Source organism: Anolis carolinensis, chromosome 4, assembly GCF_035594765.1.
Source record: "Anolis carolinensis isolate JA03-04 chromosome 4, rAnoCar3.1.pri, whole genome shotgun sequence".
In the NCBI taxonomy this organism is placed as follows: Eukaryota; Metazoa; Chordata; class Lepidosauria; order Squamata; family Dactyloidae; genus Anolis; species Anolis carolinensis.
This window is the reverse complement of record NC_085844.1, coordinates 232,713,383-232,741,012: the sequence shown is the minus strand read 5'-3', so window position 1 is coordinate 232,741,012 and position 27,630 is coordinate 232,713,383. Positions and strand designations below refer to the sequence as shown.

At 39.2% G+C, this 27,630-nt stretch overlaps 1 protein-coding gene and 1 long non-coding RNA gene across 3 annotated transcripts; one reads left to right on the top strand and one right to left on the bottom strand.

Annotated features, from left to right (window-relative positions):
* Window positions 1–768: 768 nt before the first annotated feature.
* Window positions 769–6,194, bottom strand: pfdn4 (prefoldin subunit 4). Of its 2 annotated transcripts, none has more exons than XM_003228758.4 (4): window positions 6,046–6,194; window positions 3,539–3,646; window positions 1,318–1,458; window positions 769–1,109 (listed from the first exon to the last, which is right to left on the bottom strand). In XM_003228758.4, exons 1-4 carry the CDS (start codon window positions 6,067–6,069, stop codon window positions 978–980), a joined length of 405 nt encoding a protein of 134 aa, XP_003228806.2. In that variant the 5' UTR covers window positions 6,070–6,194; the 3' UTR covers window positions 769–977. The 2 variants fall into 2 exon arrangements, with proteins under 2 accessions (XP_003228806.2, XP_062835017.1); XM_062978947.1 differs by lacking the exon at window positions 6,046–6,194 and adding an exon at window positions 3,740–3,891.
* LOC134298513 (uncharacterized) lies at window positions 6,048–6,901 on the top strand. Its single transcript, XR_010005619.1, has 2 exons — window positions 6,048–6,180; window positions 6,271–6,901. It is a non-coding gene; the product is annotated as an uncharacterized LOC134298513 (long non-coding RNA).
* The last annotated feature ends 20,729 nt before the right edge of the window (window positions 6,902–27,630 follow it).

Sequence of the window (27,630 nt, the reverse complement as noted above, 5' to 3'; positions counted from 1 at the left end):
TTCTTCGAAAAATGGGGAGGAGGCATCTACACTATAGAATTAATGCAGTTTGACACTACTTTAGCTGCCATGGTTCAGCCCTATAGAATCCTAGGATTTTTAGCTTGGTGATGCAACAGCACCTTAGGCAGAAAAGGTTAGACCTTGTAAAACTTTATCTTTCAGGATTCAATAGCAGTAATCCATGACAGTTCAAATTGTCTTAATTCTACAGCACAGATCCACCCTAGGCTGCTTCCCACTCTTCTTCTTTTGCTGCCACTATTCGTTTCAAACAAGCATTTGGCCATTATCTGTTGCTGTGGGAGGATATTTTATCGGGGGAAGCAGTGTACTTCTCTTTGTCTTGTTATGTTTTTAAATACTATTAAAAGCAATGCTTGTTTTTAATATGATAGCTTATTTTAATAGCTTTAAGCATTCTAAGTGATTTGATTTTAGCTCTAGTCTGATTTAATTGATATTGTAAGACACTCTGGGGTCTTCTACTGCGAGAAAGACTGATTAAAAATAAAGTCTATTTGTATACCTAAAGTGTATCTTTAAATACCATTGCTAAACTGATTCATTGTGACACTAAAAATGTTTCTTTCATCTAATGTGTAAAAATATTATTTTTATTTTCTTTCCATACCTGAAAAGACTTTTGAGTGACATCTTCTACTGTATAAAATGAAGTCTAGCTTATGTTCTTTCTTACTTCATTTTTTAATCATGCAGAACTGTCTTGGCACTCATTTTAGAACAATACTAGTACGAAACACAATGTGTTTGTTTGATTTTTACTATTTCTACAAGCCTTTATACACTCCCCATTTGATTATGCACCAAATGAACGTGGATCTACTTACTTAAAACATATAATCACAAGTGTGCAAAATAATTATTTTGTTAAATACATGAAACAGACAAATGAATATATAAAAAATACATTAGAGTTAAGAAGGGAGAAAACCAAAATGCTATTTCTATGGTATTTAATTGTCATCTGCCTCAAGATTTATATTGTTGCCAAACTTTGCATAAAGCTGGACTTTAAGGTCTGATAATACTCTCTGGATTGATTCTACTCGAGACTCCAAAGCTCCAATTTCTTCCTGCAAGTTTTGCTGCAAAAGAAAAAGAAAGTTTATGACCAGAAGAAAAGGTGTTGTTCTAAAAGTTTCAAATAGTGTTAACAGAAGAAGCAATGGGTTTACTAGATTCAAGGATACTAAATGAACCCAATGAGTTTCTTTTATTGATTGGTCCCCAATCCCACTGCCACTGCATTGTTTAAAAAAGCCAGGGAGGGAGAAAAGAGACATCATTCCTCACTTTTGCTTCCTCCAACATCTCTTGCGTCTCATCTTGGGGGTGGTTAATGAAGACGTCTCCAATTTGATAAGGTATGAATAGTGAGTCGTCATCAAGCATCATGATGTCATCACATGCATCTTGCAAGTTCTGAAGCTGTTTCTGTGGTCAAGAAATCAATCAGTCCCCATGCAACAGGATACAAACTGACAGATAACAATGTAGCTTCTGACATATTCTTTTGACCTATAGAATGTTTATGGCCATATAGCAGTGGTTCTCAAACTAACAGCGGGTAAAATGGCTGGGATTTCTGGGACCCCAGGTTGAGAATCACTGCAATATAGGAAAAGACAATTTGAGGGCACAGTTCAAAGTTCTATGAAAGCATTAAATCTCAAGAACTGCAGTACTGAAAAGGGGAAAAAAGCAAATTGTTTGCTAGGAGCCTTTTGAAAAGGCATTGAAAATGTTCTTACCATTTTCTCATCCCTGTGTATAACTGAATATTAAGATTCCACAGATTTAAAAGACAGCAACTAAGAAGTCAATGAGTTCTGAGCAACAATGGTGAACCATCTCAGGACAAGGAGGTCATACTGGAGCTCTATTCACCTCACAAGGGGATTTAAAAAATAGTTATGCCCCCAAATCATAGCAGCAAAAAGCTACAATCTTCTTTAAACAAGAAAAAGCATACTGAATCCTGTGTTTTAAAATTTTAAGAACTGGGGGAGAGGGGAGATTGTTTGTTGCTGTGGTTGCTATCACAATTTTGATAGAATTTAGCACATTGATACATACAGTGATCTGACAAGTTAAATTTCAGTTTTCATTTTAGATTATGGAAATTAGATTATGGCAACTACTATGCATTAGTATACATTAAAATTATATTAGTGCTGTAACTATTTTACCCCTTCTCACATTGACTTTTATTGCATTCATGTACTGTGGCAATAATAAACTTTATGGAACAATGTATCTTTTGAAAAAAAAACTGCAGAAAAATACAGTACTGGTATATTTTATGGTGACTCTTATGCCTCTTTGATATGCAACTGCAAAAGGTGATGTGTAGGGATTTCTGTACTACACTGCGTCTATAGGCCTATAGTGTTTCTTAAGGTTGTGTTTTGTCCTCTATGCTATGTAACATATACATGCATAACTGACTTAACAAAGCTTCTGACAAAGTCCTTTTTTATAAAATATTTTGATGCTCATCCATTTTTTCTGTCTAGCTGAAATCCAGACTTTCAGTGATATGTTGCAATAGTACGAATGTCTTCAATAGAGCTGAAAAAGAATGATGTTCTACTCTAACTTATCCTAGTACATGTGTGCCTAGTACAAAGAGTAAAGCAGATAAGTCTGATTCATCACTTACCCCCAGCATGTTAAAAACATAGATCTATAAATTATGTCACCAAGTTATAATTATTATGGAAAATATTAGAAAGGTGGTGTCTGGTGAAAGAAAAGTTCAACCTTAGATGCACTGCAAAACAAGTCATCAAGTGGTCACTATTAGGTTTTTAATGATTTTGTTTATTGATGTAAGGCTTACCTGATCTGGATGTCTCACTTCTCATGTGAATAATTGTTAGTTTTGAATAAAAAGTCATCTGAAACATGCTGAATAACCTATTAAGGAAAAATCCCTGGGTATACATCTCTTTCATTAACCAGGGCATACAATCTGAAGTTCTGATGCCACCAGTAAGTTGTTTACCCAACACTCTTTTCCTTTAAACTGAATCAAGAAAGGCTATTCTAGTCCTAAATTTGTAACATTTAAAGGTATTTTAAATGTTGTTTTAAATTTTGTTTTCAACTGACAAACATTTATGTTGCAACTATTCTGTTACCCTAAAAGCCTTCAATACCCTAAAAGCACCAGATTCCATCTGATCTTGGAAGCTAAGCGGGTCAATTCCGGTCAGTATTTGAATGGCATGCTGCCAATTAAGACTTGGTGCCATAGACTATATTTCAAGATGAAGGAAATGGCAAAACCATCTTAGTGTAAGAAAACTCTGTGAAATTCATGGGAGTTGCCATAAGCTGTCAAGCTATTTGAAAGTACATACAAACACTATTACTGTTTTATATTATTGCTATTTTAGATAAAAAGGAGGGATGGAAATACTAAACAAACAAACAAATAAATGGGAGCATGATTTCCATACAAGTAAATAGAACAATTATGAACATACTAGACACATTATATTGAGGTTACCTTTTTATCCTCTATTTCTTCTTTCAATTCTGTAATTCTACTGGTGTTTCTTGCAAACTTGTTGATTTTCTGTTGATCTTCAAAGGTAACATTGACGTCTTCAGCTGCCTACAAAAACAATACAAAGAGAGAAAGCTCACACATGTACCTTATGCGACAATAATCTACTCTTTCAATTAACTTAGAATATACTGTGCTCACCATTCAGTTGAAGCTTACATCAATTTATCAACATTTCATCAGTGTGGTTTCTCAAAAGATTCCAAAGCAGCTAGTTGTCATAAACTTCATAAAGACAAGGCATCAAAGTGAAGATCAAGATAACCAAGTAGCATGAGGATAGCTCCAGGAAAAAATCCATATAATATCAGCATACCCAAGAGACCCAAGAGTTACCATAGAGAATTCTGAGATCACAAAGGACTCAATGTTTATTTTTAAAAAGGTAAGGTGGAGCTTTTTTCTCCTTTAAGACTCTCTGAATAAGCACTAATACAATTTGTCCTGTAAAACAAGAAGTGATGATGCTGACTATCACAAGGGAGTGAAAACCGTGAGCAGTGTTTTCCAAACCTAAATGTGAAAGCAAGACATTAGCAATTATGTTACTTCTTTAGCAAAATATTATTCAATGTTATAGTTCAACATATCACTGTAAGCCACTCCGAGCCCCTTCGGGGAGGGGGGGGAGGGTATAAATAAAATGTATTATTATTATTATTTCCTGCTCTACTGTTTTACAGCTTCAGAAATGAAAACTTTCAAAGTGCTCGGATACCCTAACTTGGATTTGTAACTTGAAACTTTATAAATTATAAAGGAATATATGTTTTAAGTTACCCTTTACATGTCTCCAGGTGGCACCTATTCTTGATAGAATAACTGTTATTGACAAATAAAAAACTGATCTTAACACAGTCATAGATACCTCAGATATCGGCATGTAAATTTCATACCATCTGATTTCAGAAGGTAAGTAGGCCTGATTATTACCTGAATGGGAGACCATTGAAAAAACCTTCAAAGATCTCCAAAAGAGTAAGGAAGGAATCATGACCTATCACTGTTGCCAGCCAAGAGCTGATTACATTGGCCTAAATGGACCAAAACAGTTTCTTGTGTTTTCACATAAATTATGAAAAAACCTTAGTACATTTCTGAACTACTTTAATCCAGAATTACAAATTGAGGAATAAAATGTAGAGAGCATGGACAGGGCTTTTCACTTATCCCCCCAACAGTGTATATGACAGTAGACTTTTAAAAAATCAAGAAGACACCTGCTGAGTCAAAGAACCGATGCTGCTAGTAGATGAAAATACAGTAGAGTCTCACTTATTCAAGCTAAAAGGGCCGGCAGAACGTTGGATAAGCTAATATCTTGGATAATAAGGAGGGATTAAGGAAAAGCCTATTAAACATCAATTTAGGTTATGATTTTATAAATTAAGCACCAAAACATCATGTTGTACAACAAATTTGACAGAAAAAGTAGTTCAATAGGCAGTAATGTTATGTTGTAACTACTGTATTTATGAATTTAGCACCAAAATATCATGATACAGTATACTGAAATCATTGACTACAAAAAATGCCTTGGATAATCCAGAACCTTGGATAAGTGAGTCTTGGATAAGTGAGAAGTACTACTTCTGCTCCTTCTGCTCCAATTACATTGGACTACCGCCGATTTCTGAGCCTGGATACATTGCACAAGATTTCCCTAGCCTAAAATGATACATTTTAATATATTGCATTTATGGTTCCCGTCCCATTGATCTGGTCATGTAAGTGTGATTTATTGTTATAATTGTATTATTTCACTTTGTTTAATAATGTGTATTATGTTGGTATGTAATGTTTGTGTTGCTTTTATGACTGTAAACCGCCCTGAGTCCCATCCGGGAGATAGGGCGGTATATAAATAGTTTTTATTATTATTATTATTATTATTATTATTATTGGCTGCACTAAAATCCAGCATTTAAGTTTCTCGCTAACAAATAGGACTGAGATGGAAGCCATGGCAGTGAGTTTGCAATACATGAGTAGAGTCTCTTGATGTCTCTCATTCATAGACGTGCAACTTAATAGCTAGAGTCCCCGGGTATTACAAGGGATGTCATTTATTTCAGGGTCCAGAAATCTTATTCCTTATAGTGCTGGCAGGTACCCCTTATTATAAGGGATGTCCCCTATTTGAGATCTGATAGCTTTTACCATCATATAGACTCAGTAAGATGCAAAATATCCCATAGTTCGGATGTGAGCTCTTCTGAGATAGAAATGTGTTCATTGTTTATTTGTGATTGTGAAAAGTATGTTGATTTTGCAGAAAAATGTGTGTGCGTGTATATGTGTTAAAGAAGCTAATGCTGCAGGAAAAGGTATCCCTCGCCACCCCCACTTCATCCCCGTTCTCTCAAATACAAGAAAAGCCACAAGACGAGAGAAGAAACTGAGAAAACTGTTCTCCCGCCTTCTTCGCTTTTCCTGAGACCACTCACCGCTTTCTTCATGGTGGCCGCCATCTTGAGGACTGAACTATTTCCCTTCCTCGGTGGGGAGGTTTCTTCCCCACCTTCCTATCTTTCCCACCAGCTTCGACTTTTCTTTGTGTTCTTCTTAGAGACATATTAAAGGTATCTTTTATTTTAATTTTTAAATTTATTTTTAGTGGAACTATCACTCAGCTGTCTGTAATGGTAATTTTATTTTTGTCCTCCCCGCAGCGGAAGTTGGTACGGTCCACAGTCTAGCGTCGAAAGGGACGAAGAAGGCTCGTCGTCTGGCTGAAAGAAGGAGGCGGGGATGGAGGGGTGCAATGCGAGGCTATAAACGGTAGGTGGCGCAGTGGGCCTTCTAATGTTAATGGTAGCGGTAGCGAATATGTTGGATAATAAAGAGAGATTAAGGAGAAGCCTATTAAACATCAACATTCAATACACAGTAATGCTATGTAGTAATTACTGTATTTACGAATTTAGCACCAAAATATCACGATATATTGAAAACATTGACTACAAAAATGCATTGGATAATCCAGAACGTTGGATAAGCGAATGTTGGATAAGTGAGACTCTATCGTATATGATATTATGTTGTAATATAATATAGTATATATACTACAACTTATGCTATAGAACAGTCTATATATATAAAAGAGTGATTGCATCAGGGCAGCGGACAAAACAACAAAACTACAGGCGCCCCAACCTCGAAATTTGACAACACAACCCATCATCCACGGCTCTAGGTTGATACAACAAAAAGAAAAGAAAAATAAAGTCTTAATTAGAGTGAGAGGAAAAATTGTTTTTATCCAATTGCTGCCAGTTACAAGGCTAAGTTCCGCCCACTTGGTCTCCTAGCAACCTACTCAGCCCAGGGGACAGGCACAAGAGTTTGCAGAGACCCCTAAGGGCCATCCAGCCCAACCCTTTCTACTATGCAGCAGGACACAATCCAAGCATACACAACACATGGGCAACGTATAAATACTATACAATACTACAAAGGGACATAGACCCCCTCTACCCTCACCACTTTCACAGTACACAAACAACCAAATGCATACTAAACATAAAGACAACCATACAACAAACATTCAATACCACCACTACCTCAACAAGTTCTCACCAACACCACCAGACAACGCCACAGCAACGCGTGGCCGGGCATAGCTAGTATATTATGTAATACTAATAATATAATATAATATAATATACTGGTAGTGTATTGTATATTCTGGTATAATATTATACAGTAGAGGGGATTGTGGATGATGGGTAGAAGCTCTTACATGTGCCCATGAAGCCAGAGTCACCCTGCAGAATGATGCACCACTCAGCTTTGCAGAACTAATAACACAGGAACTTTTTGCAGTCATGCCGGCCACATGACCTTGGAGGTGTCTACGGACAACGCCGGCTCTTCGGCTTAGAAATGGAGATGAGCACCAACCCCCGGAGTCAGACATGACTGGACTTAACATCAGGGGAAACCTTTACCTTTACCTTAAGAGATCAACAGAACAATGCTATTTACAATAGTCTCTCTGATTGCTTATAGAAATCAGCAGCCATAAGCAGTCGTTTCTTAGTCCATACATCTGCTTCAGTGAAGATCAGCAGCAAACAAGGCCTCAGAAATAGATAGGCTTCTATGAATACAGAGCCATCTTCTTTCCAGACAGTACTCAGTAGACTCACACACAGCAGCAGGACAGCAATAGTTGCAAACAGATTCCCAGGTCCTTGCAAACTCAGCCAATCGGCTTAATGCATTTAATCTTCCAGTTTTGTGTGTGTGTGTCAGGAGCAACTTGAGAAACTGCAAGTCGCTTCTGGTGTGAGAGAAATGGCCGACTGCAAGAATGTTGCCATGGGGACGTCCGGATTTTATTTTATTGTGTTTTTACCATCCTTGTGGGAGGCTTCTCTCATGTCCCCGCATGGAGCTGGAGCTGATAGAGGGAGCTCATCCATGCTCTCCCCGGGTTGGATTCGAACCTGGCAGCCTTCAGGTCAGCAACCCAACCTTCAAGTCACAAGGCTTTAACCCACTACGTCACCGGGGGCTCCTGATTTTCCAGTTAACACACATATAGTATCTTTGCAAACCATGACAGAGTCTCACTTATCCTGCCTTCGCTTATCCAACATTCTGTATTATCCAACGCAGTCTGCCTCCCGTCCGGATCCTCAACTATTTCCATAGGTAGCAAGGACTGAATTTTTTTACGGATTTAACTTCCGACAATGTTGTTAATGCAAGTTCATTTTATGCAATTCTAGCTTTATTTGTAGTCAATTTTTTAGTAGCCAATGGTTTTGTAGTCAATGTTTTCAATACATTAAGATGTATTGGTGTTATATTTGTAAATACAATAATTACTACATAACGTTACAGTGTAGTAAACTGCTTTTTCTGTTGATTTGTTGTAAAACATGGTGCTTTGGTGTATAATTTCTAAAATCATAATGTCATTTGACTTTAATAGGCTTTTCCTTAATCCCCCCTTATTATCCAACTTTTTCATTCTGTTGGCCCATTTATGTTGGATAAGTGAGACTCTACTGTAGTATAATATAATAATATATAATAATATAATAATTTTTATTATATATTACATGTATAAGCTGGGATGGCGACAACCGACAGGGAGCTCTGGCGTAGGCTGGTCCATGAGGTCACAAAGATTCGGAAACGACTGAATGAATAAACAACAACATAATGATATACTATATTATATTTGTATATTTTAAGTTGTAGTGTTTTTATTGTGAGCCACTTTGAGTCTCTGCATGGAGAGATAAAGTGAAATATAAATAAGTAAATAAATAAAAACATCTATTATCCGCAGGACAGTCAATTAGAGAAAGTGATAAGGGAATGTCTGAGAGACACAACCGATCAACCACAGTTACATAACGTAAAATACGGTCATGCACCACAGCATGTGTAAAATTATCAAATTATAACAATTATAATTAAAATAAAAGAAGAAATAATAGAAGAAATATTTCAAACATGGAAAATGGATATGGAAATTGATAGAAAAGACAGCCAAAGGGGAATAAGTAATATAGCAAAAGAAAAATATAATGTACTAAGGAAGTAAGAAGGAAAATGCTACAAAAATGGTACAGGACCCCTGTACAACTTTCACGTTATTTACCAGGGATAAAGAACAGGTGTTAGCATGATTGTAAACAAAGAGGTGTGTTTAATGACATGATATAGGAATGTGATTTATTTATTTTGTGTAAAAGCATTGCATCTGTATGGGAATGTGATAGAGTACAGGCATACTGGAGAATGATTGAAGGAGAAATTAAAAGAATGTTAAATCTTCAAATATTAATAGCCAATAGAAATGTATTACATGCAAGGATACCAGGAGTTTGTAATGTGCAAAAAGAAAAGGTGGTTGATAAATTAATAGCATGTGCTCAAATTGTTTTTTTGAGGAGTTGGAAACATAAAATAAAGTGCACTTTAACAAATTAGTATAATAATATAGTTAATATATTAAATGTGGAAATAACAAATAGCTAATTGAACAATATAGATAAAATAGAAAATGTTATAATAATTAAGAGTATGTGGAATCCAGGTAGGAATTATTTAGAGAATGTATTAAGATGTGGAGTAGAAAAATTGAGTTTAAAATTGATATTTCATATATAATTTCTGTAGGTTACTGTACAAAAAGTATATCCAAGGGGAAAGGGCGGAGGGTGAGAGTGGGTAAAACAGTAAAATAAATAAATAAATAAATACATTAAAAACATCTATTATCCAAAATGTTTGGGATGAGAAATGTTTGGGATTCCCTTTCCCCCTCGTATTTTGGAATATTTGCATTTAAATAATGTGATATCTTGGCGATATCTTCCTCACTGTAAGAGCTGTTCAGCAGTGGAACTCTCTGCCCCGGAGTGTGGTGAAGGCTCCTTCTTTGGAGGCTTTTAAGCAGAGGCTGGATGACTATCTGTCAGGGGTGCTTTGAATGAGATTTTCCTGCTTCTGGCAGGGGGTTGGACTGGATGGCCCATGAGGTCTCTTCCAACTCTATGATTCTATGATTCTAGATGCTACCCAAGTCTAAATACAGCATTCAGATATCCTGCTGGTAATTTTGTGCACAGTATTTTCTAAAATGTTGTGCTTACTTTGGCCCATCAGAAAGCAACATGTATCACCAACAAGTCTCAGCAGATGGGATTGCATTGTTGTGCTTAGCTGTACACAATGAATTTTGTGGTGTGTTCTAAGTGGAAACTGAGAACAACCTGGTGACCTCCATTTCACAAAATCCATTGTCTGTAGCTAAGCTCCGTGAAACACCCATATTTATTCTGACTCATGGGGCAGAACCTCACAACATACTGAACAGATGTTTCTTGCAGTCTGAGAAATTGAGGTTTAGGTCCATCGGGCCAGGATATTATCTCGGCTGGGACAGACAGGCTTGATGGATCTGGACCATAATTGGCACAGATACCCTTCATGATCCAACATAAAATAATGAAGGGATTTGAATTTTTTTAAAAAAAAACCCTTTTGAGGCTAGAGCAGAGAGAAAGATAAGGAACAAAGCTGATTGGTTATGGCTGGGCGAAGGATTGGCTGTTGCTAGGTGAAGTGGCCCTCTGTGATGTCACTGGGAAAGAAATGGAGTTAAGTAGATTAGCTGCTGCTATGTGACATGTATTGAGAGGGAGGAGAAAGAAAGAAAGAAAGAAAGAAAGAAAGAAAGAAAGAAAGAAAGAAAGAAAGAAAGAAAGAAAGAAAGGAAGGGAGGGAGTTGGGAGGGAGGGAAGGGAGAAGAAAAAGAAGGGAAGAGAAAGGAAAGAAAGAGGGGGAAGGTGTATGAGCAAGGGAAGAAGGAAGGAAAAAAAAGAAGGAAGGAAAAGAGAAATGGAGAATGTATTTGGGGGACACAGAGGAGGAAAAGAAGCCGCAAAGAGAGCCTGCCCATCTTTGCCAGAGCGCTGTCATAGAGACATTGTGAGGTAGGTCTTCTCAGCCCTGGGGCTTTATCAGACTAGCACTTTCTTGGCATCATCTGCCTTCTGCAGAATTCTGAGAAATAAATAAATAGCACCACATCTTTTCACAGATAGCTGTCACCTGAAATGTGTCATTATTAATCCATTATGATCCATCCTGGACAATGGCATGCACTTCTCAATGTTAAGCATCAGGCCTGAACTTGCTTACAGACAACTACCTAGCTTTAATCAACTACTTGCCAGAAAAAAATAGGCCACACCCCAAAAAAAAGGGGGGAAAAAAAGACGTAAACACGGAGACCAGAATCTACTAGCAATCCTGTCTCTTTACTCCAATATCACAGTTGCAGTAGCGATTAATCTTGTAACAACACCAGGGCTGCATTTCACTGAAATTTCATGCTCCAGACCAGATACTTGTGATGTTATAGAAGCAGGGCACACTAAGAGGTAGGAAGCAGATTCAAATTACTTAGGCATCCATTGTTTGTATAATGGTAACCTACATTGATGGGCAGAAAAATTGAATAAAACATGACTAACTAGGTACAGAAAACCCAAAAAAGGGAAAATTAGAAGCATTTTTAATGGTAAAACAAGTGACAAAAACAATTAACTGCAAGTTGTTGATGCAATTAACATTCTGTACGGATCATTCTACATTACAGTCAGTGTGTTGTGCTGTTTATGGAAGTCACATCATTGGGGAATTTTTTCCACGTCCTGTACTGCTGCTGCTAGAGATGCTAAGCGTACTCTCCAAATGCCCCGCCTCACCAGGATCAAACCCAATTAATCCACTGCCATCCTATCTTCTAAGCTTCTTTTAAAGTGTCCTGGTTTCTCTCTATGTTGTCCTATTTTATCTTTTGTCCTCAGCTTATTTCCATTGCTGCATACTGAGTTCAAAATGGAAAAGGAGTTTGCAGCAGGGAGACAGGACAAGAAGAAGGCAGAATCTTGCCCTTCCCAGTAGGCTCAGATGAAAGCAAACTGCTGCAGCTCCACCAAGTGAATGTGTTCTTAATATCTTTTCCCATCCTGACGACACCCTGGTTTTGGTTTGCCTGTGAAATATTGAGTGGGTTGTGCAAGATGAACAGTCTCTGGTTACAATTCTAGCACTCTACTCATTGCTTTCTTCTATATGGCATGATAGGCCCCAAAGCATCTTTTTCCTCCTCCCTTTCCTTGATCCTGTATTTCTGGTGCACCAGTGTTGAATAAATTGGGTAAGTATAGCATACCTGCAGACACTTTAGTGTTGATCCATGGGGTTCCAGCCCAAACTAGATAGGGATGGCGCAGCTCACATTCTAAAATCAGATATTCATTCCTTTCTTTGCTGCTTAGTCTGAGATTCATCTTACTGCCGGGAGTTCCTGGAAAACAAAGACATTTCCTTACATTTTCAGCCATTTTTGAGATCTAGCAATTTTTACTCAGATATATTCCAAAGTGTTATTGTTTTTATGGTAAGCTATCACTGCATAGAGAGGTAAGAATGCTGATTCTCCATACTGTAAGACTGCTATAAGATTATCAATGACACAGTATTTCAAAAGTAAAAAGTTTTACAAGTGGCCTGTGGAAGGATTTGTGCTGTGCAAATTTGGCAGCAGCAGGGTTGGCCTTCTGGGTTGTGCCACATTGTTATTTATTTCTCCAGTGGTTTTCTGTAAAAGCGGGTTTAATTCAACAAATGTGTATGCATTGTTTTTAAATAGCCCTATTGTTCCTTGATGGGATAATCTCCCCCTCTGCTCTAGTCTCAAAGTGAGTTTTATATACGAGATTGCCAAAAGAAAGAGAAAGAGTAAAAAGAACAGGTAGCATTTCACAATGGCAGCTACAGGCACATTGTGTCACTGACAAATATTTTCCTTCCATTGAGGGAGGGGGGATATCATGCCAAGCCTTGGGGCTAAGATTGAACAGGGAGTGGTTCAGGGTGCACTGAATGAGCTCATGGCTTTGGCAAGGTCTTTGGAGCAATTGGGAAGATTAAAGCATACCCTGGAAGCCATAAACATCTTGCAAGTTGGATAGAGTTTGAATGGCATCCTTTTAGCTTTGGGCATGTTTGCATGTTTTCATTTTAATACTCCATCTCATGGTGCAGAAATCTACTCCTTCCATCCCACACAGTTTTGAATGGATTTGAAAGGGGGAAATGCACAGTTGCCCCTCTGTAGCTGAGGATTCTAGATCCACATATTCCACCAACTTCCAAATATTTTTGGAAAATCCAAAAAAAGCAAACCATGATTTTGATATTTTATATAAGGCATGCCATTTTACTGTGCTATTGTATATAATAAGATGTGAAAGCAATTGATATACACATAAGAAAAATACCATTATAGTAAAGCAGCATTGCTGCACTAATAACAGTTTTTCCCTGCTATACAAGACAAGAACGTTAGTGCTGACACCTTGCCAAACAGCTTCTGCTGGCCCTGTGTCAAAGATGCAACTGATTTCTTGAACATCCAGCAACATCTGGTCCAGCATTCCCAACTGAATTGTTGTAATATCCTTAAGGTACCAGGGTCTGTCTGATCTTGGAAGATAGGTAGGGTCAGTTCTGGTTAGCGCTTGAATGAGAGACAGCCAATGAATTATAGGTGTGGTAAACTAGGTTTCAGAGGAAGGAAGTGGCAAAAACTACCTCTGAATATCCTTTACCTAAGAAAACCCTATGAAATCCATGGGGTTGTCATAAATCAACAGGCATTTTGTGGGCTCACACACACATGCATCAGACATTTCAGAAAAGCTCGATGCTGAAGGAACAGGAGTTGGTGGGCTTCATCATCTGATCAGTTTTAGACTAACTACATCACCAAACCTCCATGGGGGTGGAGGACCGATTAAGATGGTCCGCCCCAGGAGACTTGTGGATCCGGATGGATACCTGATGTCTCTTGGAGATTGTCCTGTCATGGTGGCTGGCAATCCTGTCGAAGCCTTGGTTGACCTCTATAATACCGAGATGACCAGAGCAGTGGATACGATTGCCCCTGAATGTTCCTTCTTGTTATGCAGAGCCAATCCAGCCCCTTGGTTTTCTGAAGAGCGGGCTTTGATGAAGCAGTTGAGACAGAGACTAGAGTGCACCTGGCAGAAAACTCGAAGTGTGTCCAACCGAACACGGGCTAGAGCCTCCCTTAAAGCCTACCCTACGGCATTGCGGGCAGCCAGAAAAGCTTGCTTGACTCCCCGCATTGCGTCTGCAACCAGTAGACCAGCCGAGTTGTTTTGGGTAGGGGGGAGCTTTTCCATCTTCATGATGGGGAGGCTGTCTTGGACCACCTGACAACTCAATGTGGCGGGTTCGCCCATCATTTTGCAGACAAAATCTCTCGGATACACTCTGACTTAGACACCAGCCTTCAAGCAGCACCAGAGGAGATAACTGAGGCACCTGCTTGTCTGGTTTTAATGGATTTGTTTCAGACTGTTCAGCCTGATGACATCGAAGGGATCCTCAGAGCTGTGAAAGCAACTATGTGCGCTTCAGACTGTTGCCCTTCTTGCCTAATAAAACTTGCCAGTGGGGGGTTGGTGAATTGGTTTGTGAGGATCATAAATGCCTCACTGAGTCAGGGATATTTTCCACCTGCCTTAAAACAGGCATTGGTGAAACTGATCCTGAAAAAGGCATCCCTTGATCCTTTGGTATTAAACAACTACTGACCAATTTCCAACCTCCCCTTTTTGGGCAAGTCTCTGGAGCAGGTGGTTGCCTCGCAGCTCCAGGGATTCTTGATTGAGACCGACTATCTGGATCCATCACAGTGTGGCTTCAGGCCTAGTCACAGTATGGAGACAGTTTTCCCATGCTTTTTACCATCTACATGAAATTGCTGGATGCGGTCATCTGGAGTTTTGGATTCGGTGCCATCTCTATGCAGATGACACTCAACTGTACTACTCTTTTCCACCTAATTCCAAGGAAGCCCCCCCCCCCCCCCGGATCTTGGGCCAGTGCTTGGCTGCTGTGATGGACTGGATGAGGGCTAACAAGCAGAAACTCAATTCTGACAAGACAGAGGTCCTCCGGGTCAGTTGTGTGGCCGATCGAGGCATAGGGTGGCAACCTGTGCTCGACAGGGTCATACTCCCCCTAAGGACGCAGGTCTGCAGTCTGGGGGTCCTCCTGGACTCAGTGCTGATGCTTGATGTTCAGGCAGTGGCCGGGAGGGCATTTGCACAGTTAAAGCTGTAGCTGTACCTCATGAAATATGACTTGGCCATGGCAGTGGCCAGAAGGGCATTTGAACAGTTAAAACTCCTGTGCCAGATGCAGCTGTACCTCGTGAAGTCTGACTTGGCCATGGTGGTCCACACCTTAGTTACCTCTAGACTGGATTACTGCAACGCGCTCTATGTGGGGCTGCCCTTGAAGACGGCTCAGAAACTACAGTTGATACAAAAGTCAGTGGCCAGATTAATAACTGGAGTGAGCTACAGGGAGCAGTCAACCCCCCTGTTCAAGCAACTCCACTGGCTACCAATAAGTTTCCGGCCTCAATTCATGGTGCAGGTTATCACCTATAAAGCCCTAAATGGTTCAGAACCTGCTTATCTTCACAATCCCCTTTTCCCCTACCAACCCACCTGGACCTTAAGATCTGTCAGGGAGGCCCTTCTCTCGCTTCCGCCTTCATCTCAAGCGCGACTGGTGGGGATGAGGGAGAGGGCTTTCTCGGTGGTGGACCCTCGGCTCTGGAATTCTCTCCCCAGGGAGATCAGACTGGCACCTACCCTGTCCACCTTTTGCAAAGACCTAAAGACGTGGATGTTCTGGTGCGCTTTTGAGTAAGCAGTTCCACCAGATATTCAGCCCACTTCCATCTCATTATTGGTTATTGCACTTTATCACTGTTCCTTACCCTTTATGGTTTTAGTGTTTACTGAGATTGCTCCTCTGCCCTATTTTTGATCACCCTTATACGTCCTAAGAGCCCTATTCAGAGTTCTACACAATTTTACCCTCTGAATGTTTAGTTATTATTATTGTCCTGGTTTTAATCCTGTTGATGCGTTTTATTGTTTTATATAGTTATAATGTTTTTAATTGCTGTGTTTTAGCTTTCATTGTTGGGCTTGTCCCCATGTGAGCTGCCCCGAGTCCCTTCGGGGAGATGGGGGCAGGATACAAAAATAAAGTTGTTATTGTTATTATTATTATTATTTATCCCTATCTTTGTGTCCAATTAAAAATAAAGAAAGCCTGGTTAATTGTACAGAAGCTCGGGCTAAAATATAAAGAGAAAGAATCTGCCCCTCCAGGCCCTGCTTTGCTTATGAAACGGCACAGTAGGAGCTCATTAGTGCCAACAGAATTGATGACAGAGTCAATTGATGACTTTTTGCCATCCATGCCATAGTACCATTAGTGCTGCAAACCAATAACAAACATCTGTGCAGAAAGAGCCTGCATCATGTAATGGTTTGAGGACTCTGAGAGACCAGGTTCAAATCCCTTCTCTTTCATGGAAATCTACTGGGCTATATTTTCTTAGCTTGAGACAATAACAAACCACCTCTGTATGCAGCTTGCCAGGAGAGCCCTAGGAGATAGGGTCACCATTATCGAGTGGAATGGAAAGCATACAACAAGAACAATCTGTACAGAACCATTGGAGACATTGATGAACATTGTGCTCATTCTTTCTTGAAGGAGGACATCCCTAGACTGACATTATCCAGATATGTTGGGCAACTGCTCCAATTATTTGAAGGCTGTCTTAAAATGATGGGAATTGTGGTGCATACGTAGGAAGAGTTATTGTAACTGGACCTAGAAAACTGATAGCCAAACTAGGCAAGACTTTCATTGCAGAAATACAGTGAATACCTAGGAGAAGGACTGTATGGTGTAACTGTTTCAGTGTTGGAGTATAAGTCAAAAGGTTTGGGTTTGAGTCCCTGCTGGAAACTAACAGAATGACCGTGGGAAAGACATGCACTCACACTTTCAGAAGAAGGCAATAACAAATCTGCTCTGCTCACGGCCTCATCAGACTTGCAGCCGGAATCGCTACACATTGTAGCGAATCCGGCAGTGCCCATCCGGCAGTGGCGGCCTGCTTCTCCCCTTTGATGTGTATAGTAACACAGGAAGCCTCCCGTGTGCTGCCATGGTGGCATATGCCAGTTGACCTTTCCTTTCACGATGGAGCCCCATCAGAACCCCATCGGAGCCAGCGGGTTCCATTGCAAAAGGGAAGGTTAACTGCTGTATGCCGCCCAAAATCCTCCCGTCTGATGCAGTTGTCAGTTTCAGAAGAAGGCAATAGCAAATTTGCTCTGAACAAACCTTGCCAAGAAACCCCCATGATTGCCATAAATCAAAAACAAATTGAAAGCACACAACGAATTATAGTAGCAATTTGTGGCTAATAATAATTGTGTAATAACCACAAGGAAGCCTTAGCAGCTCCTATTGGCACCTCCATAGCTTCCTTTGAAATATAGGCAGGATTTTTCTGAGATGGTGCTTTTTATATAACCAGTTCAGCTGTTTTAGAAGATGCTTGTCAGGAGGATCTGTCTTTAATGTACACCCCACATAAAAAAAACAATTGCAAAAAAGTGATTGAGTAGCTTCCTTTTCTCTGAAGGGTTTTACTCAAAGTGGGTTCTCCTTGCCAGAAAGCCAGAGATTTCCATGGATGAATAATCCATGTTATTGGGTTGATGTAAATTAATAACCCATGTTATGTCTGAGTCAATTTCACTTTCTTTCCAAATGGAAAAAATGGGGGAAAGGGGAGAAACAAGTTCAGAGGGTTGCCTAGAGGTTTGCCTGAACTTGCCTTGGGTACATATGGCTAAGATGGGAAGATGGGTCATGTTTTCCTCTTCGCCTTTTTTAAAAAGTGAAAACAGTGACCTCTTTGGAATCATATAAACTCCCTGAACTCATTGACCTTTACTACAAAGGAGTGGCTTGTTACCTGAGGCTATATAGAATGCCTTCCTGGGGATTATTTCCAATCTCTCTCTCTCTCTCTCTCTCTCTCTCTCTCTCTTTCTCCCCCCCCCCCCCCCCCCCCGCTTTCCTTCTGCAGACATGAATCATGTCACCCTTGCTAACAACAGAATGATTCTCATGGAATCCCACAAAATCCAGGATAGCCACCAGCAAGAGACTTTCAAAGGGCAGCAAATGACTCCTGTCTAAGGACCCATCTACACTGTCATTAAAATAGATTGAACTGCATTATATGGTCAGTGCAGACTCATATAATGCAGTTCAAGCTGCATTATAATGGCATAGTAGATAATGGCATGCCTCAGTGTGTGTGTGTGTGTGTGTGTGTGTGTGTGTGTGTGTGTGTGTGAGAGAGAGAGAGAGAGAGAGAGAGAGAGAGAGAGAGAGAGAGAGAGAGAGAATATATGTATGTATGTACATATGTTCTTTTATTGGTGTGATTTCATAGACTCATAAAATAATGGTGTTGGAAGATACCGCACGGGCCACCCATGCAAGGAAAGCACAATCAAAGTACCCCTGGCAGTCTCTGTTTAAAAGCCTCCAAGACGGATAAGGCAGAAAGATTCACTGGTGAACCGCTCCCATAATCAGGAAGTTCTTCCTAATGTTCAGGTAGTAGAACTTCCTAACTGTGCGATCTGTTCAACGGTAAGGTTTGTAAGGTGCTAGGTTAGTATTGTTTTATTTATTGTACTGTGTTTGTGAATTACTCTCCATACTCATGTATAAATCTAGAAATTTTAGTCAGAAAATCACCCCCAAATAAAATTTATCGACATGTCAATGTAAGTGAAATACCTTTACTGTTATCAAAATAAGAAACAATTTCTGAGTAGTGTGGTGAAAGGCAAGAGCTTAATCTGTCCAAGGAGAACCTAAAAGAAAACAAACAACCCCTCTATTTTTTTCTGCCTAGATACAGTTTCTGGAAGCTCAGAAGTCAGTGACAAGCTCCTTCTAAATAAATAAAAAACACACACTATGGGATTTCCTTTGGGATTCCGTAAAGCAAAAATTACTTGGAAGGCACACAGCAGCAGCAATAATACAGCTGAATAATTATAACTAATGATAGTTGTTAGGAATAGCAATGACAGTACCCCCCCCCCCCCATGTATGTGGGACCAATATCTGCAGCTTCAGTACATACATTATTTCTAGGCATTTTCTAGGTCTTCCTGAATGATTCTATGGTATGCTTCTGCTGGAAGTTGTTCATTTCAACAGGGTTCACCATTATACACAGTTTTGCATTTCCATGCTCAGTCCAGGAACAAATCCTCTGTGGATATGGAAGTTGTATTGTAATTACTATAAGAGTTCTTTATAGTAAAAAATAGTTGCTATAATAACAAACAGGTAGGTAGTCATGGTTATACCCAATCATGTGCAGTTCAGTAATTAGAACTGAAAGTGAAAAAAGGATCAATGCAGAATTCTAGAGCTAGTTGTCCACCTGTGCTAATAAGATGTAAAATAAGCACTTTTGTCCTCTGTCACGTAGCTGGCATACAACTCCTGTGCTTTCTATTACCAAGTTGGCTTTACTATAAGTTTGTCTCTTTCCTTTTGTGAAGCTTTCTTCCATACGTAAACAGATCCACTGGGGAAGATAGACAGAGAAATTGTGGTTAATTTTGATGTACTCCAGCTGGAGGTCACCCATGCATCCTAAAGGCTTAAATGGTTCAATCCTTGACACCCCTAGCAATTTGTACCTTTTATGATCTCAAAGAATTCCTAGGGAGTGGCAATTACAATCAGGCAATGGGATACAGTGGAGCACCTGACACAAGGTAAAGAGTTTGTCCAAATTCCAAAAAGCTACTCTGGCAACCTTAGGTCTAACCTTTAACATCAGTGTGCAAGAATGGAGAAGTATGTTCTGGTGCTTAGAGAGCATGGAGTTCAAAACCTATATGGCCCAAGAGTTCATTGACCTTACAAAAAGATAAAGTGATAATTCTGTTAGCTTTCCTTCATCTTTGTGTGCCATACTTTTACCGTACACCAATTCACATAGCAGTATACACTGATTACACATGTACACATTTAAATTCAAAAAATGTATTTCATACTTCCTGAAAGTATTTCAAAAATCTTAAAACTTATTTAATGTAAAAATAGATGATATTAGACTTTAAGGCATGAAGCCTAAGTCACATACTTTGTGCAACAAAAAATGTGCAACAACCAAGGATCAAAAGAATTCATAAACATTGCATGTATCTAGTAAACAATTAAACATTGCTAACAAGCACTATATCTTGTTTTTAACTCTTCCTTAATAATGAGAACAGGATTCAGTTGATCAATAAACAATGATCAGTGTAAAGACTAGCCATTTAAAATTTTTCCAAACTCTGAGAAGGGGACAAGGAATATTGAGGAAAGATTGTGGTTGTCACCATAGCAGGTAGACTACAACTAAATGAGCTATTGTAAGACCAGCCATGCCAAAGAGGCTTTTATTTCAATTTTCATATTCTTGTTAAAATATTGGGGGTAACGGAACTACAACCAGCCCTCCATATTGATGGGTTTAACTTTTGTAAATTTGATTATTTGCAGATCTGATTAATATGGTATCCCTATGAAACTCTAGCTCGGGGGTCCTCAAACGACGGCCCATAGGCTGAATGCAACCCTCCAAGGTAATTTACCTGGCCCCTGCCCTACACTTTAGACTTGGGGTCACCCTAAGTCTGAAATGACTTGAAGGCACACAATAACAACAACCCTAATTAACTTGACTATCTCATCAGCTCAAAGTAGGCTGACACTTTTCATTGAAATACTGGTAAATTTATCTTGGTTAAAATTGTTTTTTATTTTAAATATTGTATTCTTATTTCATATTATTTTTCTTTTGTACTACACATAAGGTATGTGTTGTATGCATAGGAATTCATTCATGTTTTTTTCAAACTGTAATCAGGGCCCTTCCACACAGCTATATAATCCAGACTATCAAGGTTGAAAATCCCACAATATCTGCTTTGAACTGGATTATCTGAGTCCACACTGTCATAAATGAAGCCCAGATCTCTGAGTTTAGCGGTGTTTCAAAGGCAAGATGCTTTATGGCTTATCACCTGCCTTATCACCCATGTATCTTTCTCAATAGTTCCAATTACTCACGTAGAATGGCGGTCTCAACCTGTTATGCTTGTATAACGTAGATCAACAAAGCAGTCTCTGTGTTTCATTTCGAACAGTCCTAGGGAACAGCTAGTATTCCATCTGAATATGTCATGAACCATTCTCAAGTTCATTTTTACAAAGTGCAGATCATTGAATGCATGACAACCTAATGTCTTTTTTCCGCCTTACATTCACTCTTTGGAAACCTTCAGAATGGATGCAGGCTTCGATGTGGCTTGAGCCCAGGAACAACTTGCACCTCAATGATCTTACATACCTGTCTGATCAAGGGTCTATCCAAACAAATCTGATATAAATCACCAGAGGCTTGGTTCACAACCTCTATCCATCATATGGCTTGGCATTGTTTCTAACTTTTGTGTAATCATCTTTCAACAGGTTCATTCAGAAAAAGCAAACAGTGGCTACAGTGCAAAGTTAGAGATAAGGACCCTGCCAAAGAGTTCAAGCTGCTGCGTTCATCCAGGGGAGCCTCTCTTTCCAGGATAAAAATGTAATACTAATAGGGTGTTTTTTTTATTATTAGGGCTGGTCTCTGCTGAACAATTCATTGCCCGGCAGGCCAAACTCAGCCAAATAACCACATATGGTTGATTTCATTTACTTTTGATTTTTTTTTCTTTTTTCTTTCTTTTATTAAAATATTTATTAAAACATTTGTTATACATCATTTGTTACACAGTAGACCCATAATATTCAATAGTCAATATTCAATACAATTCTACAATACATTTTTGCATATGTTTTTGGACATTTATGTGGTTATTTCAATAAAATCTTACTAAGCATCACTGCAACTCCCATTGCACTACAACTCCCATCATTCTCTATGCTGGCTAGGGCTGTTGTTAATTCAATAATACCTAAGGGGGGTCACAGATCATATACTCAACCATAAAACCACACTAAGGAACCAGAATATTTTATCCAGCATACCACCTAGCACTTCCAGTTATTATTATTTTTAAGGATGAAGAGCCAGCATGGTATAATGTCTGAGTGATGGACTAGGATTGCAGAAAACAAGGTTTTGAATTCCCTTAACCATGGAAATTCACCAGGTGACCATATGCAAATTGCACTCTCTCAGCCTCAGAGGATGGTGATGTCAATACATCTGATTAAGAAAACCCCATTCTGAATTCAACTTTAAAACAAGCTGATTTTTCTGTTTCTGTCTATCCCTTTCAAAAGGAAATGTAGGAGAAAGACTTTTGGCAAGAATGCTGCATGAAGAGGAATATTTTTTGGGAGGGGGTTGGCTGGCTCTTTATTTTTTTCCTTTTTTATTGTGGAATACACACACAGAGAGACATAGAATCTTGATATTCCACAATAAAAATAGAAGTATTTTTCCTGAATCTTGCCACCTCCCCATTCTCACCCATGAACTTATCCTTACGTAATATGAAGGTACAGAAATACTATTGAATATTTATACCTCAGTATGATCAAGCATGTAAACATTTCCCTTGATTTCACCAGCTATTCTATTATCACTCAGAATCTTATCAATCTTATACATAGCTGTCTGTCTGGGGTTCCCAAAAATACTCATTTTATTTTCTTCCTTATCCTGGATGAAGAGGAAATTTAATATTTCCTCCTTTACCGATTCTAAATTTCTCCAGCTCCCAGAGTCCCAGTATTTTCAAAAGATTCTGTTTATGCTCCCACATCATGCATAGTACTTGAAATCAATGCACATTTTGTGTGTGACCTTATCAGTCACAGGGGGCAGAATAAACCTCAAATAGGTCAAAGCACTCACAATAGGCTTCAAGGAAGGTGTTAAAGATCACATTCCTGGATAATACTTGGGTAAAGGTGGCTGAAATGTTGACAGTTTTTTTTTCCGCTTTGAAAGGGTCCAAAGGTTGTAGAGTTATGTAAATGGCTTTATAGAGAGCTTAGATCTATTTTTGCATGACATAAATCTATTTCAGTTACACTCCATATATGCTAGATATCTTGACCTTTTGTGTTTGCTTTGCTGATAAAAGAAATACTCTTCAAGGACTCCCCTGTTGCAACCTTTATGGCTGAGTTCAGCTTCTGACTAAGCCCTTGCTGAGTGCATCGGGGGCTTGAAACCTTTTTATACTTTTCAGTTTTTCCTGCTGTAACCTGCTTGTTTTGTCACGACAGCATGCTGGTTCTTGAGTCAAAAGTATTTTATAACAAGAGGACACAATTACACTTTTTTTTAAAGCAAACCAACAGTGGCATCCAACTTTCCACTGAGAAACTCAGCACGATAGTATTATTCTCTGGCCTATCTCCATTGTTCTCTTTACAACAGTATTGTGGTAGGTTAGTTGGTGAGTTGAAGTAACCCAGTAAGTTTCAAGGCTGAATGGAGTTCTGAGCTTGGGTCCCAGCTTCCCAGTTCAGAACTGCCACTGCAACTGTGTCTCAATGGCGTAGTGGTTTCTAGAATTAATGTACACCAATATCTTCCTGGGTTTGTCACTTGCAGTTGAGCTTTGGAAGCCACATAATTCTCAGAGTCAAAGGAGCACAGTAAACTGTGGGTTCTTCAGTGAAAGATGAGTGGGTTCTTCAGTGAAACACAGTGGGCCCTTGGTACCTGCTGGTGTCTGCTGGTATCACCGTCCATGGACATCAAAATCCATGGATTCTCAAGCCCATTATATGTAATGATTGAACTCATATAAAATGAGAAGAATTCAAAGAACTGCCAGAAAGAGCCCAAAGATGTGTAAAATAGTTGGTGCAGGATATTCCTATACCTCATTGTAGTGACAAAATCAAGGTTTACATTTAAAAGAAAAAATTGAACACTTTAGGCTGTCTTGGTTGAATCCAGAACCCATGAATATGGAAAGCCAACTGTATTGCAATGTGGTGCTTTTTGTCATTTTTCCAACCCCCATGACCTCTCCAAGGCTGCTCCAATTTATACTGCCTGCTTCCTGTTTGGTTCTCCTCCCCACTCCACCAGTTAGTCAACATAACATCAGGTATTACCGGGATTTTAGAAATGTCCTGAATGGTGATTGTGGTAGATTTCTTCAGACTGTCATTCACAGCATCCCTCACTACTGCTAATTTGGTTAGAGATGCTGGGACCTGCAGTTAACTATATCTAGAAGCCACACGATTCACACATCTGTATTTGCAAAGATGGATTTAAGCAGCTCTGAACTGAGCACAGTGCAATATCCGAACCTGCTTTTCAATGCAAAGATTTCTGATTACCATAATGCTTGTAGGCACAACTATAGTCAGCAAGTACGATAATCCTGTTCAGTTAGCATTTTATAAATTGAAATTGCCCCATCAAATTAGAAGGCTGTTTTTACTTATGCGTCATTTCAGCAGGGATTATCTTTTATGGTGAATTTAAAAAATGTGCTTCTCTCAAAACAAATAATAAACACCTTTATTTGTTTAATGAACATATTGCCCCATTTTTCCACAGCCATCCAAACCATGTCCAGATGACACAAATGAGAAACATGGCATCCATCAGTCTTGAGGGATCAGCATTTCTGCCTGACTTGAGAGAGATCCAAATACATTCTCAAATGAACCAGTCATCTAATATACTATTAATTTTTCTCCTATTTTCTCCCTGAAGATTCAAGGTGGTACATGTTTGCATTATCATGCTGTGAAAGAGTCAAAGCAGACATGATGTAGTTCTTGCAGTATGATCCCTTCTATTTTATTGCTGCAGGTAGTCTTGTTTAGATGTACAAGACTGGAGATTTATGTAATCCTCTTGCCTAATGTTTTTCCCCCATCTAAGTCACATACACATACAAAGGAACCACTATTAACTCAGCAGCATAGGTATGCCATTAACCTGTGTCAGGAACTGTTCTGCTTAGAAAAAAGACAAGTAAGGAGACATGATTTGTTGTTATGTGGATGTGGGATTCACCACCATGAGATGCAATGATGACTGCCAACTTGTTTGGAGATTTTATTGTGCAGAGGTGGAAACTGGCTCAGCAGTGCTGTGCAGGAAGTATAGCATTCTGGAATACCTATTGCTGGTCCACCACTTCTCCACAATGAAGCCATTAAGTGCTATTGAGGACCACAACCCATCCCTATCCCTGATCACGTCATGGTCCTGGGACTTATTTCATGCAATGAGTTCTGAGCCTGTGATGCAGCATCCTCCTCTTTCCTCAGCAGGAAAAATGTTCAATGTATTTCAGTGTCTTTTAAAAAGACAAAAAAAGATGACCCTTTAAGAAATGGAAAAAAGGGGAAAAACTAAGAGAAGGAAATGGTGGAAGGGTAGAGATATTAATAATCATAATCATAATCATAACTTAATTTTTATGCCCCGCCTCCATCTCCCCGAAGGGACTCGGGGCAGCTTACACGGGGCCAAGCCCAGGAAGTTACAGACAATGAAAAAGACACAACAAAGTAAAAACAAATCAATAAAACATATTAAAATCACATTTGTAATAAAACATAGTAAGGTTAAAACCTGAGTAGGCCGACAAAAATGAATTGGGCCAGAGAAAGTGCATATAGTGAAAAATGTAAACTGGAGAAGAGGTAAATAACCACTTCTCCAAACCAAAAGTGTGGCTTGGCAATTCCAAGTTATTACAATTGTATGAAGCCACAAACTGTGCAACATCCATCACAATAATAATAAGTTACTGCTGTCTGGCATCACAGGAACTGCATCTCATCTGTAGTAATGCCCTGAGTTTCAGAGAAAAATTCATGAAAATTATGGCCATCAATGACTACCAATCACAAAAGGCTATATGTGACCTTTAGTAGTAGAAACAGTTTGACTGTTTCTGTCAGTTGCTTGGAACCATATATTGTTACACTCATAATAAGTTTCTTTGGGATTCTGGCAGGCAAATGATAGGCTACTGTATGAATAGGACACCGAACGAGGTAGGCCTTTGGTCTGATTTATCATACCATTTGTTTATGCCTATCTTTTGTCTCTCAGTAGACTTCAGGGAAGTGGTTTAGATTTAGATTGGAGCAGCAACATGAAGGGAAAGGGTTAAATCTTCTCTCCACTGTTTCAATTAAAAGTGGAGAGACATCCAATTTGTTGTGGTTGTTGCGTGCCTTCAAGTTGTTTCCAATCTATGGTGAACCTGCCACAGAGTTTTCCTGGTGAGGTTTATTATGACGAGGTCATCCAGTGTGTTTCATGGCTCTGCAGGGATTCCAACCCTGGTTTCAACATTCAAATGCTCTGTGCTTTTTTGCCTTTAGGCAAATAAGACTAGCTGTCTTTCCTTATCAGGTCAATTCAAAATGTTTATTGTGTGACACATCTAATGTAATGATCAGTTTTCAGATAAGTTGGCTGAACTCACGTTTACCTGTTCTGTTCAGCAGTAGCTATCTAAATCCGCACTTCCGCTTGCTGATAATTAATGATCATCTGTAGGCTGATCATAATAACACTTTGATATCAATGCTTTCATGCAATGCACTTTGAATGAAATCAAAGAATCTGCTGGGTAGCAATGCAGTGGATTTAGATGTCGTGTAAATGTCTGCTTGCTACATAACTTTCAAGCAGACAATGAAAACACTTAAATAGTCTGAAAAATACAATCAGACCTCCACATTTGCAGACTTTTTTGGATTTGATTATCTACATATTTGATTACTGTGATATGTTTTCTCTGGGAATCTCTATGTTATTCAGTGCAACCCTATGGTCTACTTTCACCAGATGTCATGTTGAAGGACCTAGGGATTTCTAAGAAGAACACTTCTTTCAGCATTTGTACATCCTCCAGTAGGATTCTATGATCTACCTCAAGTGGAAGTTGACACAGAGTTACACTGGAGGACCTTGAGCAGTGGTTTTCAACCTTCCTAATGCCCTGACCCCTTAATACAGTTCCTCATGTTGTGGTGACCCCTAACCATAAAATTATTTTTGTTGCTATTTCATAACTGTCATTTTGCTACTATTATGAATCGTAATGTAAATATCTGATATGCAGGATGTATTTTCATTCACTGGACAAAATTTGGCACAAATACCCGATATGCCCAAATTTGAATACTGGTAGGGTTGGGGGGGGGAATGATTTTGTCATTTGAGAGTTGTAGTTGCTAAGGTTTATAGTTCACCTACAATCAAAGAGTTTCAAGAACTCCACCAACAATGGAATTGAACCAAACTTGGCACACAGAACTCCCATGACCAACAGAAAATACTGGAAGAGTTTGGTGGGCATTGACCTTGAGTTTTGGAGTTGTAGTTCACCTACATCCAGAGAGCACTGTGGACTAAAACAATGATGGATCTGGACCAAACTTGGCACAAATATTCAATATGTCCAAGTGTGAACACTAGTGGAGTTTGGGGAAAAAGGTCTTGACATTTGGAGTTGTAGTTGCTAGGATGTATAATTCAC